Consider the following 20,801-nt stretch of genomic DNA (forward strand, 5'->3'; position numbering starts at 1 on the left):
TCGTCAAGCAAAGGCGAGTTGACTCATCAAATTAATTGCCAACATTTTTGAGGAAATGATTTGTTTATGAGAATGAATTGCGTTCAGGAGTTGAAAACGTACAAAAATTAACATATTATCTTTGTGTAATTTTAATGTTACAAGAAACAAGTAACAACATATGAAGAAATAAAATTGTATACGATAAGATCATAAATTGTACTAACTTCGAATACGAATAGAGAGAACTTTGAAATCTTTGAAACTTTTTCACGTAGAGAAGTGAAAATAATACGTACAAACTAATGATTCCAATGAGATTGTTACATTTGTATTAAAAATACAGTAGTATTTCATACACAACAGCTCCAAAACGAAAGAAAAATTGCTTAAAACTCTAGAAAATACCATCTAACGTTTAGATCCATGTTTAGTAGATCCATCTTTGTCATTCATTGTACTAGAACTAGTACTACGAGTACTATCTACCCTAAAAGTTCTGAAATTTTATTATCCTCTATAGTAGCCATCCTGTTCATTCACCTATCTCCATCTAGCTTTCCTAAGGTATACCTTTTTTCATCCTTCTGACTCTTTTAATATTTCCCCTTATCGACTGCTCATATCGATTTTAATTAAGTCGAATCGATGTTCTCAGCCGCGAACCACCCTGTCTCCGACATGTCGATTTAAGATTGGCGAGGATAGGTACGTTGGATGATCATCCGCACGACGCTTCCTCTCCTACGTTTTATTAATTGGAGTTGGATATGAACGAGAAAACACCGTTTGCAGAAAAATAATTTAAGTTTGGATGTTTCGATCGGATGTTTTCATATTTGTCGCTATATTCGATCGCTTCGTTTCTTGGATATGCTAAAATATTTCAAAAGCACTATTTCGTAATTTCATTTCACAATTTTTGTTAATACATACGGAATGTCGTTTTGTCGAATAAAATTTCAGTAACGGAAGATTTCTACAAAACAGCATGTGTGTGCCTCTTTTTTCAAAATAATCTTCACATAGTTAAATACATTTTTCCAACAATTAATTGGTTTCACTGTTATTAACGAGTCTAAATTCATAAGAATGATCAATTGTAGAATTGAAAAATTCTTGTAATAGAATTGTGACAATAATTCATCTTCTGTAATAAATAGGATAGTATAATTAAGATTTAGGTGAAGTAAATAGGTTTCATACAAACAGTAAAGATGGATTATTGTTTTTGATATTGAAAGTTATTTCAGGACAATAGTAATAAAAGTTTCATTGCACACCTTAAGAATGGCGTTTATGTGTCTTAAAAGGAGGACGCAGTTAATAACCCGGAATAATATAACTGTTATGAATAGGACGATAAACGTTTTATTATACAAAATATGCAACTGTTAACATGCATTTATTCACGATATAATCTTACAGAACACTCTGTCCTGTTTCTTTAATATATGTCCTTTTGATGGTCGTCCAAGTCGAAAGATACCAAAATCAAATCGATTTTTAAGTTGCTTTTAATTAAAGATAAAATTAATTTTTGAATTTCAAAACACTCTTTCATTAGTTACCTTCACCATAAATCATTTTTATTATTTAGATAAAAATGAAAAATTGCAATAGTATTAGATTTAACAAATTATGTTAACACTAAATTACGATAACACTGGATTTAATTTATTCTCGTTGTAAACTTCCAAAATAATGTTATAGTAAGATGATTAGTCCATGTTTTCGATGACGCAGTAGCTCTACAAATTGTTGTTCTTGTCTTTCAAAGTGTTTTCATAGAATTTCCTCCGGTTTACTAGAAGGCCAGATTTTCTTGCAACTAGTGCAACAGTACGCAAACGTACTTATGTCAAGCACGATGAAATATTATAATATAACATAGAATAGTTATAAAACTTCTACAGAATCTTACATCGAAATATTTTAACCATTTAACGCGAAAAACTGGAATATATTACTTATCCATTTAATGCTCGTATATTTCTATATGTAGATTCTTTTAATGGGTATCTGTGAACAGTTTTAGTGTATAAAATAGTTAGTTTACAAAGTCAATTAATTAATTTAAGTTTAAACATAATGATAACAATAAATATAATATGCAGTATATTAAAAATCTTATAATTTATGTAGGCATTATAATAGAATGAAATTTAAATAAAAAACATATTATTGTTAAATCGAACAAATCCATAAATCACCAAAAAATTATCAAGTTTGATAAAAAAGAAATAAATGATCGGCAAGAATTTCTCTTTCTGTTTCAATTTCAAGATACCTACTAGAAATCACGTTCTATTAAATTCAGCCTACGGCCGCGAAAACAATCGGAAAGTGTCGCGAAATCGCTTAGATAGGATTCTACATTAGTCATATCGTTTCTCTTCTTTCCACTCGCAAACTCGCGCGGAGAACCCTGAAAAATACGAGTTCGTCGAATCTTTTCGACACGGAAGAACGCAACACGAATCTCAAACCGGCTAGCCAATAAAAATTTACGACAAATCGTTGATAACCTGGCAGTTCTCGTAAATGGTAACACGGTTCGCGGCATTAAAAGAACCACCTCTCTGTCTACCTCTCTGTTTCCCCTGCATGCGATATTTTGTACAGATTCTTTTTTTTATTTATATCGCTCATATCCTGCAATAATAATGTGGCTCAGAATTTGCGGTTTACATAAGTGAACTTTCAACAATCATCACGAAAGGAAACTCGGATCCATCATTACACCGATATAGTTTACACCATTTCCTCTAAAATTGCGATCTTTTTTTTTACTTATTGTCATTTTCGCAGCAAATAAACTATATTTCTTTCTTTTATATTCGAAGGTATTTTTTTACGGCTGACAGCGGTTCGCTTACGTCAGCTGCATTTCTCCACCTAGCAAACCGATTTCAATCGAATGAATCGTAAAGAGTAAAATTGATTTCTGCCCTCTTCCACGTGGATCTGTTCGCTGTACAAGGGAATCGATGCTTCTCAGCGCCCTGAGCGGTGTATACCCTGTTCGAAATCGACGAGTTATCGGAGAGAGACGAGGAAGAGTTAGAGGTGGTACTGAGATGTTTTCGACGGACGAGGGTTTGATGGAATGCTGGTGGTCTTACGCGAAGATTGGTTTCGTTCATCTTTTGTAAGCGGTGGTTGAGTGTCTGTTTATATTATTGTTGTGGGATTCGAGCTCTCGTGTTCTTCGATTATATGGAAATGAAAAATTAAGATACGAAATATTAAATCGAATCTCATTGTTCTTCATTCCTAGTTGTTATAAATGGAGTAAAATAAACGTCAAAATTTTAAAATTCAATCTTGAAATTTACAATCTTGAAAATAATCGAACTTGTGTATGTATTATGAAACGCATAGAGTTTTAACATACTGTGATTATAATTCAAAGAAGTATGCAAAATTTACAAAATGAAAGTGACTGTATAACTAAGCTCTAACAGTTCATTTGCGAATTAATTTTAAATTATTTTTGTTAGCTAATTTCGAAGTTTGTTCGTTTTAAACTTTGGAAGGTATGAGTTCCCAAAAAGTGCTGATTTTCCACTTCGTATTTCTCCACACAGTGCCAGCATGCGACCAATTGTTTTGAATTTTCGATGGAATACAAAGCGATAGGGGACTCGTTTAATATTTATCGGTTGAAAGAGGTTCGGTGAAATATTAACGATGAAATATTGCTGCCAACTGTTTCACGTTTTCCGATCATGGACTGTTGTTAAAACGACACGGATGACAGTGAAATCTCGTTTCACGTCCATGTTGAAACTATTACGTTCAGATACATCGTACGTTGTATATTCGCATGAAAAATGAAATATCTATATAACGAACCAACTATTCATGGAACACACAAAATAAATAAATATAATAAATGCAAGTATCAAAAAGGGGGGATTGTGTATAAGATACGGCTAAAACTTTGATTATCGTCTATAATTAAACTATAAGGTATTAGACTATATTAGACTATAAGTTTGCATAAGTACTTTTAGTCTGCGTATCTGCGTTTAAAATGCAACTCGCACTCGCGCACCATATTTTCGAGTAACTGCTAAAATAATCGCTGCAAGTGGAGCGAATTCGGAATCCCCGAAGCACCTTTGGTAAGGAGAATTTCGAAGCCCTTGCTATCTATCCTTCCGGTCCTTTTGCAATCCCCCGAGTGCAAGCGTGCCGCCAGCATTTCCATTTGCATGGATTTACATGCTCGGTAGCCTTGCCAGCGCGTACATACCATGTGTCCATATGTCTATCCTTATTTCGAGACCTTTCGCTCACCGCTGTCAAGACCACGTCGATTTTTCACATTTTTCGAATGATCCACGTGCGATCATAGGTTTTGTTACCTCCCACGATATTCAAATCAAATAAAACTTATCTGACCATATAAGATATATTCAATGCGTTCTGATAATAATTGCTCAATCGACGAGATCAGTTTAGATGAAAAAATACGTCAAATATACAGGGTGTTTCATTTTAATCTATAGGTACGAAGTACTGGCAAAATACCCGCTGTATGAAAAGATAATATAAACATGACGTATGTGTGCCGGTAATTACGAAACTGATGTAAGTCGTATTACATGTATTTCGTTTCTAGGTATTTAGACTTTTGCGTTCGATCGTATTAAAAAATATCTTTTCACTGTGGTATAACATGTTTCGCGGAATATAAGATCTTCCAACGTGGAATTTGTATATCATTGTACAATTTCATGATTAACTTGTTCGAGAATACGTCTCTTAAATACTTCAATGACTTACATCATTTTTAAAATTAATAGTATATCCTAGTAATTCACGATAATAGGAAATAATGAATTTTATTAAGAAAACAAATTAAAAATAAACAGATTTATTTACTTAGGTTATATATATATATATATTGTAATTTTGCACAATTAATTATTAATTGTCCTCTGCTTCGATAACAACATGTTCTGTCTCTGGTATTTAAATGGCTCTAAAATATTCATGTTGAATGCAGAATGTAGGGTAGTAGATCCATTACGCCATTATATATTTTTCTTTTGTCACTTGCATATAATGGAGATAAACTGTAAATTATAATATAATTTTGGCCTTCCCCCTTTCAACGAAACATCTACAACATGAAATTCCGCTTTAGAATCCATTCATCTTTTATAAAATATTTTGTACGAGACATTACCATACCCCATACCTGAGCCTTTATTTAACGGCGTAATGCAAAAATATGTAATAATTATTCTTCTTCTGGCAAGTCTCACGACTCATGTACAAAACAACATATGACGACCACGAATAAATATGTAAATGACATCTTCGTGTTGTTTGCATCTCATTTCACATCCATTTGCTAAAAATTCTTCCATGACACAGAAATGTAAGAAAAAAAGCAAGAAAATCACGATGCTTTTCGGGTTCTCGACACACCACTTTCATAATCACCTATACACATATTTCTTTAAATGGAATCGCATAACGTTTAACGTACCGAACGATTCGTTTTGATATCTCTACAAACAATTGTTAACGTATTTATGGTCGTTACTTGCCCATTCGGACTTCTTTCTCGTACAGCCACACTCTCTCACACGCACGCACACTCCAACTGCATTTTGCGCGCGCCTTCTCTTCTTCTCTCCTTCTCTTTTGCGCGCGCACGCTAATCTCTCTCACTCATACGCACAGTTGCATTCTCTCACTTGCACCCATTCAGTAACGCGCTTCAACCGCAGCACCTGTGGGGATGGTCAGTGACGGAGCTGACTCAGTGTTTTTTTTTTCACTATTACTAGCCACGTTGTGCGTATTTCCGCATGGGAGAGGGAGCAGGGTGGTAAAGTAGGTCACACCGTTTCCCGGAATTTCGACTGTCATTCAGTCGTGCGAGCTTTAAAGGCTTGTATCTCGGTGAGCGTTTCGTGTATCGAGGTGGCAAAAAAATGCGCTTTATCCTGTTATTTCTTTATAATTAACGGTCCTTTTGACCGTTATATTGTAATTGCAATTGATTTCGGTATTTTTATGGAAGAATTTGTATTTTTTACAGAGTTTTTCTTCGTACAGATGAAAGTTAAGAAATTTCTTTCCGTATGAACAAGTCGTGCCGAAATCGAAGATTTTTCCCTAATTTTGACGAAGACTGAGTATCGAGGCTCGTTAATACAATGGATAATTAACTGTTTAGATTGTATCGTGATCGCTGTGAAATATATACTTGCGCCAAATATCTTGCAATTTTTATATTATATTTTCAGATTTGTTCCAAACTTGACGAACATAATTACGACAGTCGACTTTCATTACAGCGTCAATGAAATTTCAAAATGTTTCGTTTAAAATACGTAATATAATAAAATGTTTATATTCGAACACTTTAGCGAACGGTTGTATAATCCAAACGTAAATACGCTCCAAGATACGCTTTACGTATCAACTTGTACAAAAACTGAAATATCATAGTTCGACCGACGAAGAAAAGCAGTGAAGACGTTTTCCAAGCGAGAAGTCACTGTGCGAAAAACGAACCTACCTACCAAAGAAGTAACCTATAACATCGATTTGTCCGTTTTTCTCTGCTTTCCCTTTTTTTCTGCACTGTGTTTGTAATGGACAAGAAAATTACCGTAATACTCGCGTCAAAACGTCTGTTCCTTGACGTCTGTTGGACATGACGACACGTCCTTTTCCTTCCTCTATTTATATGTGATGGCCGGGTGTCAAATCCTTGTTTTCCGTTTCGTTTACCGGAAATTGATTTTCGATCTGGCATTCTGCAGGTGACATGCATCGTGAACATCGTCTCAAGGACGTCCCTTCAAGGAAATTGTCTGCTATCACGCTGCAGGCTATATCGTTCTATCTTGCATGCCCCGCTGAGACTTTGTACCTTCTTTCTCCTACAGAAAGAAGATTCTTGGATACCTTGGGTTTAAGTTCCTTCTATGTTTTTTTCTTCTTTCTTTTTCCTTCCGAGGAAAAATTTATGAAATAGACGGATTATGGACAGAACGATATATCCGAAGAACTCTGTTGACTTGCAGAACTCAAGTATTCGTTAAAAGATAGAGCAACGTCAACTTGTTACGAAGTACACTGTGCTGCAACGAAACGATACTTGTAAACTTTCGTAGTTAAATACGATATAATGCTTGGAGTCGTCCTTTCGCTGACAAATAAGCCGTCAAGATAAGGTCAAACACCTATCCAAACACTTCTAGGGATACACACGGTCATCAATCTAAACGTTCAACTGTTTCAAAGACGATATGATCCTACTACCTGCGGGGCAAACTTGCGAAACCTATCAATCAGACGACTTTAAAAATCAACTTTTGATCCCAAGTGAAAAATATATCGTCAGGCATTGAGTAATACGTTTGTTAACGTTCCACGATGTCGATTTTTCATTTTTTGATGTTGGAGATGAAATTCTGTAAAATGAAGAATGTTTGATAAAATTTGTTCGCCTGCGGCTTTTTACGTGAATTCATACCTTTATAATCGCAACTAAAGAAATGGAATTTCCTAAAATAAAAATAAAAATGTAAATTAAATGAAGATTTATCTCATACCGTAAATATTACAACGAGTACTATATTTTAGATATATTATTTTATTTTTGGATATTATGTGCATTTTACGTATCTCTGAATTCTTTAATTTCCTAGAAATTCATATAAATGCACGATCTAGTAACGACAAAATTACCTGATTCCTATTTGTATTTATTAAACACTCTTTTCCTCTTAATTTTTCTTCATCTCTTATTCTTACCCAGTATTTATTGAACAGTTTGCAATTTTTTAGAATACACGTTCATCTCTGTCTAGATATCTCTACTTCGACCTATGCGATATGTGGGAACAATTTTCGTTTTGTTTATAGAAGGAACACGTTGCGTTTGATGCATTTAGAATACGCAGAAGGATGGTAAAGTAGACTGGCGAGAAATTCTAGAGCAGGCGCAGATAATTTTCCCTTTGGATATTTCATTTTGTAACAAAGAAACGCTCGAAAAACCGAGAGCAAAACCGCGAATCGTATGGGGAAACGTAGCATTCACTGCAAGTAATTGTCTCTTTATTTTTCGACGCGACTCGTACGTGGACGATTTTACACAATAGACCCGGAGTAGACTCTCGGAACAGCCGTTGCTAGAAAATGATGGAAGCTCGTTGAATTGTCCACGATTTAAGAGGACTTTGTTGATAACACGAGCCGCTGGTTTGGAAGGAAATTCTGCTTTTACAAAACAAAGGTGTGCGTTGACTTGATGGAAGAGCTTTCTTTGTTTCAGTTCCGCTGTTTTACGAATATGTGTGTATTTTAAGCTTGACATTTTTATTATATAACCTTTCTTCTTTTTTCATTCTTTTAATTGATCGCCGCAGTAAGCTAATTAGTGGTCTAATTAATTGAAATTCTAGGTTGAGCATCATTTTTGGAAAACGTTGGTCTGTTTTAGACATTTTAACGATCATAGTGTTCTATTAACATTTTCGTAGAAACGGAATTACTTTACTATTATTATACTCGAAGATCGATAGAGAAATAATTGAAACACATCGCAGATATAATTATATAAGAAAAATTAAAATTATTCCACGCTTGCAAGATTCAGTTTCATAAGTTTACGTAACATTCGTAATATAAATTCCACAAAATCATTACAATCGTTCTTCCATCAACGTTGGCGCGAGAAAGAAAGAGGATTCGAGGGATCGAGCGAGCATCGAGCGAGCATCGAGCTAAAGGTGGATAACAAAATGGTGGAAAGTGTCATAGCGTTCTTCACGCGATCTTTTATCGGTCTCCCGGCAAACGGTTCGCTAACGATCTCTGGCTTTCTCTCTTCCACCCTTTTATCGCCGGAACGGGATCTAATGACCGGAAAAACATGCTTTTCACCGGTGGCGAGACGCGCGTCTCATTCTTATTCCGCTCCGGCTTTGTTCGACAACGGTGTTTTACTCGTGGTTGAATCATCGCGCTTCGCGAATAGAAGAATGGACACGCGGCAAGAAAAGAAGGAAAAACCAGGAAAGTTATAGTAAATGTGTATAGAACACGTTGGTCATTAAATATGAATATTTATACAGCAAGTTTCTCATTTCACTTTTTAGTGCTTATATTGGATCACGAAAGTTTTTCCATAGAAACCATAAAAAATTGTAGACTTACATAGAACATTTTGAAATTTCATTAACAGTGTAATGAGGGACGATTGTGATGATTATATTAGTCCAAGTTGAAACCAATCTGAAAATGTATGTTGAAATTACAAGACATTTATTGCAAACATATATCTAGCAAAAAATTAGTATAAACATTGAATAGTCATCTCAAGCATGTAATAAGTGTTAAACGTGATCCCACTGAATATTTAAGCTTAATAATATAATGGTTAATCGACCGCTTCAATACTTTTCTGATCTCTGCGAAATATATTGTTTCCATTAAATATCTTGTAATTTCTACATTTTAGTTTGATTTCAAATTTTATTTATTAATATACATAGTCATGATAGTCGAGTCTCGTAACACTACTATGTGTTTCCAAATGTTTCCTATAACGTACATAATATAGGTATTCATAAAAGACGTCTACGAGTATTCGAATATCTATTTTAAAAGAGAAAAAATTGTCTTCTGCATGGTGCAAAGTATCTTCTTATCTGGAAGGTTAAAGGATATTCGTAGTTCTCTGATTTCGTCGATTTCTCGATTTTTCCACGTTATACAGCGTTAAATAGCAAAGCATCGTGGCGAAAGTAGCACAAAATCTCGTCTAACAGTCAGAATTCCAAACCGCAATTTCCTCCGTTTCTACTTTTCTCTGGAATTTTAGCGCTCCTTCTTGCCGTTTCCAACCGTTTCCCTTCCCGGCTGCTTATCTGGTCTCTTCGTGTGGTTTGGACTTCGCTGATTCGAAACAGGGCTCATCGTCAGCTTATTTGGTCCAGTCTCGTTTCAGGGTCGATATTTTCTACTCGTTCGTTGGTCGTACGGAAAAGAAGAGACAGGGAAAAGAAATGATCATGATTCGATGGTTTTCGCTGTGTGCTCGATCGCGTCCCTTCCCTTTATTAGAAATTAGATCGTTCGGTTGGTGAACGATAGAGGGAATTCATCTTAAAATCGTAATAGGTGAAGTGGTTGTTTTGCTAATTGGAAGAATGTTACTGAATCATTTTAATGTAAATTTTAGGAAGACATTGATTTTTATTTTTATTTTTAGAGTTACATTTCGTTTTATATGTCTGAAAATGTTCAATTTAAATTACATATTAAATTAAATAAAATAGTATCACATATTTCAAGCTACATACATGTTTTATGTATTAATACGTACGTGTGTAAAATTTAGTAATTAATGAACTTTCTGCTATTGTAACTGACGTCTCGCAATTTTACTTTTTACTAAGGAACTATAAAATAAAATAAATTTCTTAATTGCTGTATGTATTGTATACCTAATTTTTCTCTTAAAAATCGTATGAAATGACTGTTCTTGATACAGGGGTTCAATATACTGATACTTAAGCAGTGCAAACGGATTATCGAATAAAATGGGGGCTTCCGTTTCGAGTCTGGATCTAAACGGATGTTCTTTTATGGCGCGGACGATTGATTCCTTTGAATGTTTCTTCTTTTTCCTTCCATTTACTCTTTTTTTTCTTTATTTCGTTGAATTGGCTACTTATTCTATTTATTGGATCGCTTCATGTTCATTCTTACTTAAAATTTAATATCGTATAAGAAAAAGAAGAAGAAGAAGAGGAAGAAGAAAAAAAAGAAGAAAAAGCAGTGAATAGATAAGACGATGGATTTTCCTTCCGTTTTATCATGACGAAACAAAAATGTCGTGACACAGTTACACTATATTGTGGAACTTCGTGGAATGAGATTAATCGTTAATTTCTTATTGCTTCTTACGCTACAATGAAAGAACTAAAGTACCAGAATAACCCAGATAAGAGCTGTCCTTCGTATATCAAATTCTGCTTTGACGTAATCCCGAGTGTAAACCTGTACTCAGCATCGATTCAAGACGTGCAACTTTTAAGAACTCTGACACGATCATACTCTACACAATATATAGCTATCAGTGTAATAAATAGGCGCCAATGTGCTTAACTTATCGTAAAAATATAAGTTACAGACGTCTCGTAGATCTACTTTGCCATAAACAATAACTGCCTGAGATCCCACTTTAAATCATTTACTGCAACAATGACATAACTGAAAGTTGAATGAACTTATGGAAGTGAGTATTTGTTTCTTGAGAATTAAATATCAGTCATATACTTAAATAATGAAATTAAGAAACGAATAGAAAGTTGAATTGATCGGTTTGGCTTCTTACATGTTAAAAGGTGAAAGCTTCGTAAATTGAAAAAGCAAACTTCCTTTAAAAACGTTGGAAAATGAAGAAGATCGAATTCGGTTCTTCAGTGGCACGTCGTGATTCAATCTCCTCTCTGAACGGTGGATTATCGCACATGTACGGCCACTAGTTTCCTCCGTTAATAATAACCAGATTATCAATGTAATTGACAGAGTAAGATGATCTCGTTCATTCATGTTCGGTAGAAGATGGCAGAGTAGAGCTGAGGCAACGATAAAAGTAACGATACTTATAGCGTTAACACGGTGTAAAGACGTCGGATTACTTTGTAACGAGTTAATGCATTTTTCGTGCCGCTTATTAACGTCGATGACGTTATGGCATGCCACGGCCATAAGCAAATTAATACACGCTACAAGCGCGTCTTAGTATGTGTAAAGGGGTAATTCAAACTAAATACCATTCGCGAGTGTTGTTACACGTTTCGTCAAGCACTATACAAAAAGCTCGAAGAAAACAATATTGATAATTATTAATGGTAGAAAATAATTATTAACGAATACTGTTGCTACAAAAGATATTTGTACGTTACTGTATCTATATACTAGTTAATTAGATCAGAGTATAATAAATCTCACAATGGAAAAACAATTCCTCCGGGAATTTTAACTACAAAAAAGAAAGTACTACCAATATCGTAAAAAATTCTAAACTCTGGAAACTACTTCCACAGACACGATCACCGCAGTAAACTGTACCAATTGGCGACTAAAAACTGTGGCAGCGACGCAGTAAAAGAATAACGCAAAGTGGTCAGTATAAAACCGCGCAAGATCCGCTTTCGAACAATTAAATACACCCGCGTTTTCAAAGCTAGAGCAACGTGCGTCGATCAGGATCAATATCACAACGAGACACGATGCATGAAAAAAAAATAAAGGTATCAAAAGGGAAAATCACCCTTTCCTCAAAAAAAAAAGGGGGCGGAAAAAAGCGAATTCATATTCCTGGGAAACGTTTGAAAAGTGCGTTGAATATCGTTCGCTTCTTCCATTTAAAACGATGACCGTCGATGTACAGGGTGTCCAAGTAATCATGATAGAACTGGCAAAGAGGCGCTTCCATGGGAAAAAAAACAAATCGAAAATGTAGAGTAAAATTTTTCCATATTACGCGCAATGCAGCATTTGAACGAGGATTTGAAACAAAGATAAAAAAAATGCATATAACGTGCAGTTTTCCTGAAACTTGATATCAGGAGATCCGATGCGCGTAAAAGTCTGTTTATGAGATTTTTGTTTGAATTTCCTTTACTCGCTGGCAGTTGAATTATCTTGAATATTTCTTTCTTTCTCTAGCCACACACGGTGACGTTTAAATAAATAGTGCCGATGCCAGCAACAATCTTTCCATCGTCATGTCATTTCCCATGTCATGCAGAAATCGTTTATCCTCCCTTCCGTTTTGTCAGATATCGCGCTGACATTCAGTAAAGAACAGAGTTTTTGTGTAACTTCAAAAATTTTCTGGAATAAGCGCGGTTAGACATCCGTTCTTCGACCAAGTCATGATTACGAGTGGGTTTCACTAAAAAAAATAAGAAATATTCAGTGTAGCAGTTTATAACAAAAAGTAATCTAAATAGCACTGTAATACAATAATCTTCCTGATAGAGAACGATGAAAATTACAGAATGATTTGAACAGCTTTTTTTTAAGTTGCTCTTTAAACAATGAAAGAAATTTTTTCATTGGAAATCAAAATTCTACATATCTTTGCTCAAATTCTCCATACCTAAGGTGTAACAAGTACCATCTGACAAAAACTGACGAGCAAAATGTACAATGAATAAGGGAGATAATTTTCGAGTAATTAAGTTCTGATGTACAAACGATTTTTACCAATTCTCTGTCCATCTTGGGGGAATTATTATTTACATCCACATTATGTACGGACTAATGATATCACCGTTGATAAGACAAAATCGAACAATGATTATTTCGATTTTTGTCCACTGTATATCGTATTGTGCGACGCTTCGAGAAAACCGAGTTTGTAAATTTGTTAAGTTTACTTGAACTTGGTTAATTGCAAACTAAACAGCTATAATCGACATCAGTTTAATCTGCGTGTGAAGATAAGTTAGAAACGTATAATAAGGAAGCAAAGCGCACTATGATAAAATGATATTCTACGTTTTCGATTTACTTTTTCACATAGAATTGCCTCCTTATCGATTGCACCACGGTTAGTGGGACACCGTATGTGGGTATACAATATGTCGCGTTGATATTTTTACTTTTACTGAATACGCTTCGCCCGTGGATTTCGTATCGACAGAAGTGACCTATCACGAGTGCCTCCGCGAAATAACAATGCCGCAGCCAGTTAAGGTCCGTCGCTCATTGCGCCCATTGTTACTGCCATCACTTTTATGGATCGACAACTGTGAACAAAAAAAAAAAAGAAGAAAAATACACAAACGGCCCTGCTTTCATTTCCTAACTATTCTTCACTATCACTGCGTTTCTTTTTTTTGGGACAGAGATACCTACAGACAATAGAATTATTGTCGTTCAAGGTTTCAACGGATAGTGAATTCCTCTAAATTAGTTTCGAGTGCCGATAAAAATTAGCAAAATATATGCTTCTACATATGCAATAAAATATATGCATGCTAATATATGCGAAACTAATGATAATTTCTCTATGATAATAACAGGACGAAAGCATCAATTAAGTGAGGCAACTAAATTTGCTAAATTTCAACAAAAAAATATCATCTATTTATTTATCAGTAGAATTACTTTACAGAGTTACTAGCAAAACCTTCTTGGAAAGAATGGAAAAAGGGTACATTCGAGGGAATGATGTTATCAGAATTAAATTGTTAGACAATTCTTAAACAAAAGAGAAAGTCAACTAGATGGTTCACCGATGAAGCGGCGTGGTTCGCTTCTCGTTGGTCAGCTCTCGATTCTCGTTTCTCGATGTATCGAACCACACTGCGAGGTAGCAGAAACGCGGCTGCCACGGTATCCGTTGCCTATATCCGGTTTGGCGGAGAGGGTGAGGCCACGATATCGCTGCTACGTGTTCAGCATCGCGGACAGAGGAATCGGTGATCGTAGAGCTTTTGCGGTTTTGCGTTCGATGTTAGCCGATGACGAAGTTCCTGTTTTACCCATGTACAAGATCAAACCTATATTCTACCACGTGAGACATCTTGCTCGATTGAACTAATATTATTAGCGATATTTTAAAAGTCACAAGCCACAAATGACTAAACAGCCAAAATTTGTCTACGTATGTTGAAACAAGTTTGACAATAAAACGAATGAAATTTTATGAACTACGAGTTATCCGATTATCATATTTGATACAAGATTGTAGAACTCGTCGCTTGTCAAATCACTAATATCATTGATTGTAATTTCTTGTTGCGAGTTCGGAATTTTTAATTCTTAACACTAATTAGATCGTAGACTTCTAACAGTTTAGATTAGGTTAATTCATTTTCGACCACTCTATTCGAACACGTTTAGGAAATACCGTGTGAGACGTAGAATTAGACATCGAAAGATCCCATAAAAATCTACCAAATCAAAATTAAAAAATAGCGACCGGATGGTATGAAAAGTGGATAGACGTAGCAAGTGCGCAGGTGATTTATCACTGGACGCTGAAACAGAGATTGCATGGTCGTGTACATACAGAGAGAAGGTCACAGTACGTGGTGAACGAGTACAAGCGCAGCATGGGCCGAATATAGGCAGTGTAGCAGATAACGATTAAGTTACCACAGCAACTAAAGGGAAGCCACTAAATCAAACCAGGCAAGAATGCCTTACGATAACCTCCGCATACCGTGGGTCATCGGTCTGCTGGTTAACGGACGTCCTTCGTCGAGGCTTTGCTTCCACTATCGTCCTTGGACAACGGCGAATTAAGGTAACATGAGTACCACAGAAGCCCCCGAGTTTAAGGCTTGCGGGTTAGGTTCGGCAACGGAATTTCCGTTAAGTACCGTAGACGTAAGTCTGACCGTCAGAAAATCGCGGTTACGTGACTTCCGAGAAGTTCGTAGGTGAACTGAGAACCCTGAAACGAAGATGACTAAACGAATGACAATTATTAATGATAATCTACTTGGACAACTTGATAACAGAAATGCTATGAGAATCGGCTGACGCGACACTAGCGCCACGTGGACCTTAACTACTAGGGCAAAGTGTACAATGTACATACATATTTATTTATCAATTTATACATTTCTTTAAAGGTAACAGATTTGGGTTTCTCAAATAGGACGCTAGAGTTTGTGTGATTTTAATATCTATCACTTACTGTAGAACCGTCTTTAAACAAATTATTTGCCAGAAATTTTATAATAATTTAAGTTTAGAATTATTTGAAGATGTTATATGAATTTCTTCGGATATCTAAGGAATTTGTTTTAAAACTGCTAGAAATCTGAATCTTTAACAGCGTGCTTCATCTTAGAGGAGATGGTGAGAATTATGAAATTTCAAACAAGTTGACTGTATGTGCATGTGATACTTTAAATTGATAATAAAGCAGCCCCAAAAGAATTTGAGTGTCTTTGTTTTCGAAAAATTAACGAGTTTCTTATATCGTATTTTATAAATTCTTTTAATATTAATATTACGTCTTTCTTAATATTAAAATCTTGCAATTTATTTTAGTACATTTTTGATTATTTTTGTTTATTATAGTATTCCTGCATATTCTTACAATTTTGCGAATGAAAATTGTAGTAAGAATATTTAAAACATAAGAAATTGCTGCACCAAGAACATTATTTCTCGATTAATTTCTCGAAAACAGAGAACCGTTCGTCCAAATTCTATCGGAACTGTTTTACTATCAACTTAAAGCATCGAATGCATAACCAACTCATGCGAGATTTCATAGTTCTTGCCAGCTCCTTGTTAGATAAGTTTGGTTGTTTCGTAATTAATTGCTAATGCGCGGTTGTTCATTTTTACTATCGAATGTATTTTTATTGAAATGTTCAAAAAATAATTCGTAAATCAACTTATAATTGGATCAATTATCTCGAAATATTCAATCAAATCGATTATAACGTTCCCTATCTATAGAAAAACTTTCATCCTCCCTTTCTCGTTCTTTCCACCCTTTCATGAATGCTCCATTGGTTCAGTGGAATATCCTTTCGAAATTACTCGATCGTGGAAGCGTAGTCGGTCACAGGAGCAACGCGGGTCGCCGTTAAGAATCCCTCTAGGATCCGCAGATCCGACGAAAGCCTGGCACCGAAGCGTCTTAAATCAGCGCGCAGACCGACGAGAAAACAATATCGGCGTTTCTCAAAGCCGTTTCTCTGCTCTCTCGTGAAATGGATTTCCGTGCACGTTGGGAAATCAAGCCAACAACTTGGTCCTGTGTACGCTACGCCAATGCTTCTCGACATTTTTATTCTCGTCCAGCCGCGGATCGATTGAGACTTGCTAGAAAAACCTTAATGACTTCGCCCTGAAACTGGCCAAGAATTCTTCAAACACTGTTGAAACCTCTAGTGATGGCTTCAAGTAGATACATTGAAAGTACCTTTGAACATTATTCCACATTATACTCGATCAATATGAAACATATTGTAGGTATTGTTATAATTGACTGGGTTTCTTGATTTCAATTTAAAAATTGATGATATCTAAGAAGAAATTTTTAAATAAAAAATAGCTAAAAGTAAAAATGTGAAAATGTTAATAACGTACGGCTTTAACGTACAAGAATTCAGAAATTTGAAAATACGATAATACTATTAAGATTCTATTACGCTTGCTAAGTACAAAGAGTTATTAAATTAATCATAAGATTATAAATGAATTATATATTGATATATGTATATTGGATTTGGTTTGGATTTGTAAGTAAATATTGAACTTGATCCCATCACTACTGTGGTCAATATACGACAAGTTCGTGAAACCATCGAAAAGAAGGACACGTCAGATTTTGTCGGATAAGCAACGAACAGATCGCGAACTGTCCGAAGATTCTTTGATAGATGCCAATACTATTATATTTTTCTGGCGATCTTTGACAGTCCGACAGTTCTGATCTTCCGCTGGCGATCGCTGGTTACCCTCGGAAACAGTGTCTTTCATGTGTTTTGTGTGAACACTGAAAGAAACTATGGTATACTTAGCGTAAAAAGTTTTGTTGTTTCTTTTGTAAGTTTACTTTTTTAAGTTAACATTTGACAGTAAGAAAATAGTATAGTTTTAGTTTTAGTAGTAAACATAGGAATTTATATAATATTCGAAGTTTTTAAGTTAGGCGTGCAGGAAATAGGAAAGAGACTGTTATTTCGGGAAAAATAGTAAGATAATGGAAATTTTATGTTTGAAGTCGAAATCTTTTAATATTGAACTTATTTTCGGAACATTAGAAATTAATATTTTATTTATTTCGTTTTAAAATATGGAACAAAGAATAGAAATGATAACATTTAAATTGGGATTAATATTATAATGGTTCAAAAATATGTTTAATTATTCAACTCATTATTAGAATTTTGTATCTCTACCGAGTGATTGTTTTTAAATTTATGGTAGAAGTATAGTTTTGTTATTTGAAGATAACAAATCTCGAAACGAAGTCGATGGAGTGTAGTGAACCTTGACAGAATATTGATGGATAACTTACAATAGTGCGCGGATGTGCAGCAACACGCAATATCATTTTCAGAAAAACTTCGTCAGCGTCTGAACTTAACTGCTGACGTTTTTCACATAAATCCATAACACGCAAGGTATTATCTAGTTGCGGAAAAAAGGAATTTATAGTTTGCTTATACTAAACTCGAAAAAGTTATAATAAGTCAAAAAATTACTCTTTACTGGACGAACATGCAAATTAAGAAAAGAATTGACTTTGAATTATTTATCCGATGATTTACCAGGAATAAAACTCTCCTGATGAACATTCTCGTTATTCAAATATTTTGTCAGAATTTCTGATAAATTATATATATATATATATATGTATATCTGTTATCGTGGCATAGTATGACAACCGCTGGAACACACGAATGTTGAAAGAAGACATTTTCATTGTTGTCTTTGGCCCCGTAGTAGCGGTCAATAATATCGAGTTATCAAGCAACCGGTGAAAAGTGAACGGCTATACCTTTTAAAGTGCTCTTTCCCCTCACTCTCAATGATACTCTTCGGTCCATACTACCCGGAAATTGCAAATAAACCTCAAGATCCTTTAAATGTACCATTAGGATCCATTAAGAAACGCGATGAGCACTTTGGAAAGTACATTTCCCGAGAAATTGTCGTTTCAATTTTCAAGCTGGTAGCCATGAATGGGTATAGAGATGAAAAGGATGTGATTTTTATTTGAATTCGGGAGAATTGTCTGTTATCCTAGTAATTCAAGAACGAAACAAAAGCTTTATGTTTGTTGGTAGAAACGAGTAAATACAAATTACTATACATGATTGCAACGCTTCATTAAAAAGGAAGGATATGCGTCTATATTTTTTGCAGTCACTGTACGTTATTATTAGAAATTAGAATAATTATGCAAAACTTGTTAACGCTTGGAACAACCACGAAACTAACAGAGGCTGGTTCTGTTTGTTCTCAGATTGGAGCACTGAAGGAATACTTCCTGTTCGCTGACAAACGACTTCATAAGAGATCCCTCTCCAGCAGTGAATCGCATCACAAGACTCTAAGGGATGAACCGAGGGTAAGTGATTCCATCTTTGGCGTGTCAGAAATGGTAAAGGCGGGTACTCATCAAACTTGAACAACTAACACGGGTACAGGTGCGAAATATATAGAAGCAGCGTAATTTCACGGCGTCTGTCATCGTGCCTGGCGCATTGTTTATCTTGGTATTCTAATTTTCTGCCAGCGTAATTCAAATGGTAATATTCTTCGACGTTAAATAATACCCTGCTGTTTTTTTTTTTCGAAGTTGGAAGTTGTTTCATCTCTTGGCGACGGTGTTTGCCTGGTTTATCTTGCGAATGAAAGAAACGATTTAAACAATTTATGAAAATATCGTGAAAACTTTGTTGACACTTGTTATGTTGTAATATATGATATCTTATATTAGATTGTCCGAAAAATGCCTTTCTTTTACAGACACGTCTTTTATACCAACGCATTTTTATACAAACATGAAATCTACTCTGTCGAACGTTGTGATCTTTATTTTGATAGAACAAAATAGATCATACGTAATTCGATAAAATAATATAAAACGGAAAATGTTATACATCCATTATTTCCTTATAAAGCAAAAACTTTCCTGATATTATATTTTTCAGATGTTTTATATATTTTTGTACGTTATACGCATTCTGCGAATTTTTCCACCTTTAAATTTATCATACACGCATAAAAACCTTCAAACTAATAATCGTACATCGAAAACAGAAAATTTCGTTCTTAAGTGGTAGTATTTCAGGTATGAGTAATTTTGCGATTTTTCAATTGAAATCTCTTGATTATCCTGTCGGTTTCATACCGAACTCTTCTAACAGTAACTCGCTACATCGTAACCAACCCATAATACTTATCACGGTAAAAAGTTATAAAAAGGCAGGGAGAAGTCTTAAGCATGGAACGTAGCATTAAAACAGAGAAGTGGCCATCGGATGACCGTCTCAGATCGTCGACGGTGTTCTCGTTCTCTCTTCAGCTAGCAAAAACACGGCGGAATATCGCGCTGTTTCTAGAGATAATATTGTGCTTGCACCATCTTTTCAGCTGCAGCCATTGTCTTTTTCTCGCCGATGAAGCACTTCGATGCGAGATGAAACGCCGCTGAAAAGGTTTATTCCACAAATACGGAACCATTACAGCACACAGTAATGTGTATTTATGACGAAGCTGTAGAAACAATCATCGAATGGATGAAATAACTGAAAGATATCCCGAGGAGCGATTAATCGGGATTTCTCGTTCATTCGATTGATATCCAAACCGATTGTGTTGTTAATGGAAAGTATTTTTCTTTTTTTTTTTTTTTTTGTGAACAACCGAAACAGAAATAGATTTCTCGAAGATAATCAGTCTTAAGTTGGTTTATAGAGTGAAAAAGGATGTTTAATTTTGAAAAAGGAGTTACCTGTGTGGGAATCATTCTGTATTTTTAGTGAAAGATAAAAATAATTAATAACTTGAAAAATATATTTGGTAGAATATCTTTATTTAAAAATGTACTTGCAGACATTTTAGATATTTTAAATTTTCCGAAAGACTCTGTCCTATATTTCCCTACATTTTTATATTCTCCTATTAATTTTTTCTTTAAATAACCATCTAGTTCGACGAATTTTTAAAATTTTCCAAAATTCAAATGTGATAATGTTCGGGTATACATGAATCAAAGACGACCATTGTAATTGGTTGATTTAATACCAACTCTTATTCAGGACATTTTGTCT

General features: G+C 34.9%; 1 protein-coding gene across 3 annotated transcripts in view; it reads left to right on the forward strand.

Annotated features, from left to right (window-relative positions):
• LOC100644491 (furin-like protease 2) overlaps nucleotides 1–20,801 on the forward strand; it is a 414,191-nt gene that overhangs the window by 368,262 nt on the left and 25,128 nt on the right. For all 3 annotated transcript variants that reach the window (XM_012313541.3, XM_003398861.4, XM_048410525.1), the window contains one exon: nucleotides 18,989–19,093. In XM_012313541.3, the coding sequence (XP_012168931.1) occupies nucleotides 18,989–19,093 (105 nt within the window). The remainder of the gene's footprint in view (nucleotides 1–18,988; nucleotides 19,094–20,801) is intronic.

This window comes from Bombus terrestris, chromosome 11 (assembly GCF_910591885.1).
Source record: "Bombus terrestris chromosome 11, iyBomTerr1.2, whole genome shotgun sequence".
In the NCBI taxonomy this organism is placed as follows: Eukaryota; Metazoa; Arthropoda; class Insecta; order Hymenoptera; family Apidae; genus Bombus; species Bombus terrestris.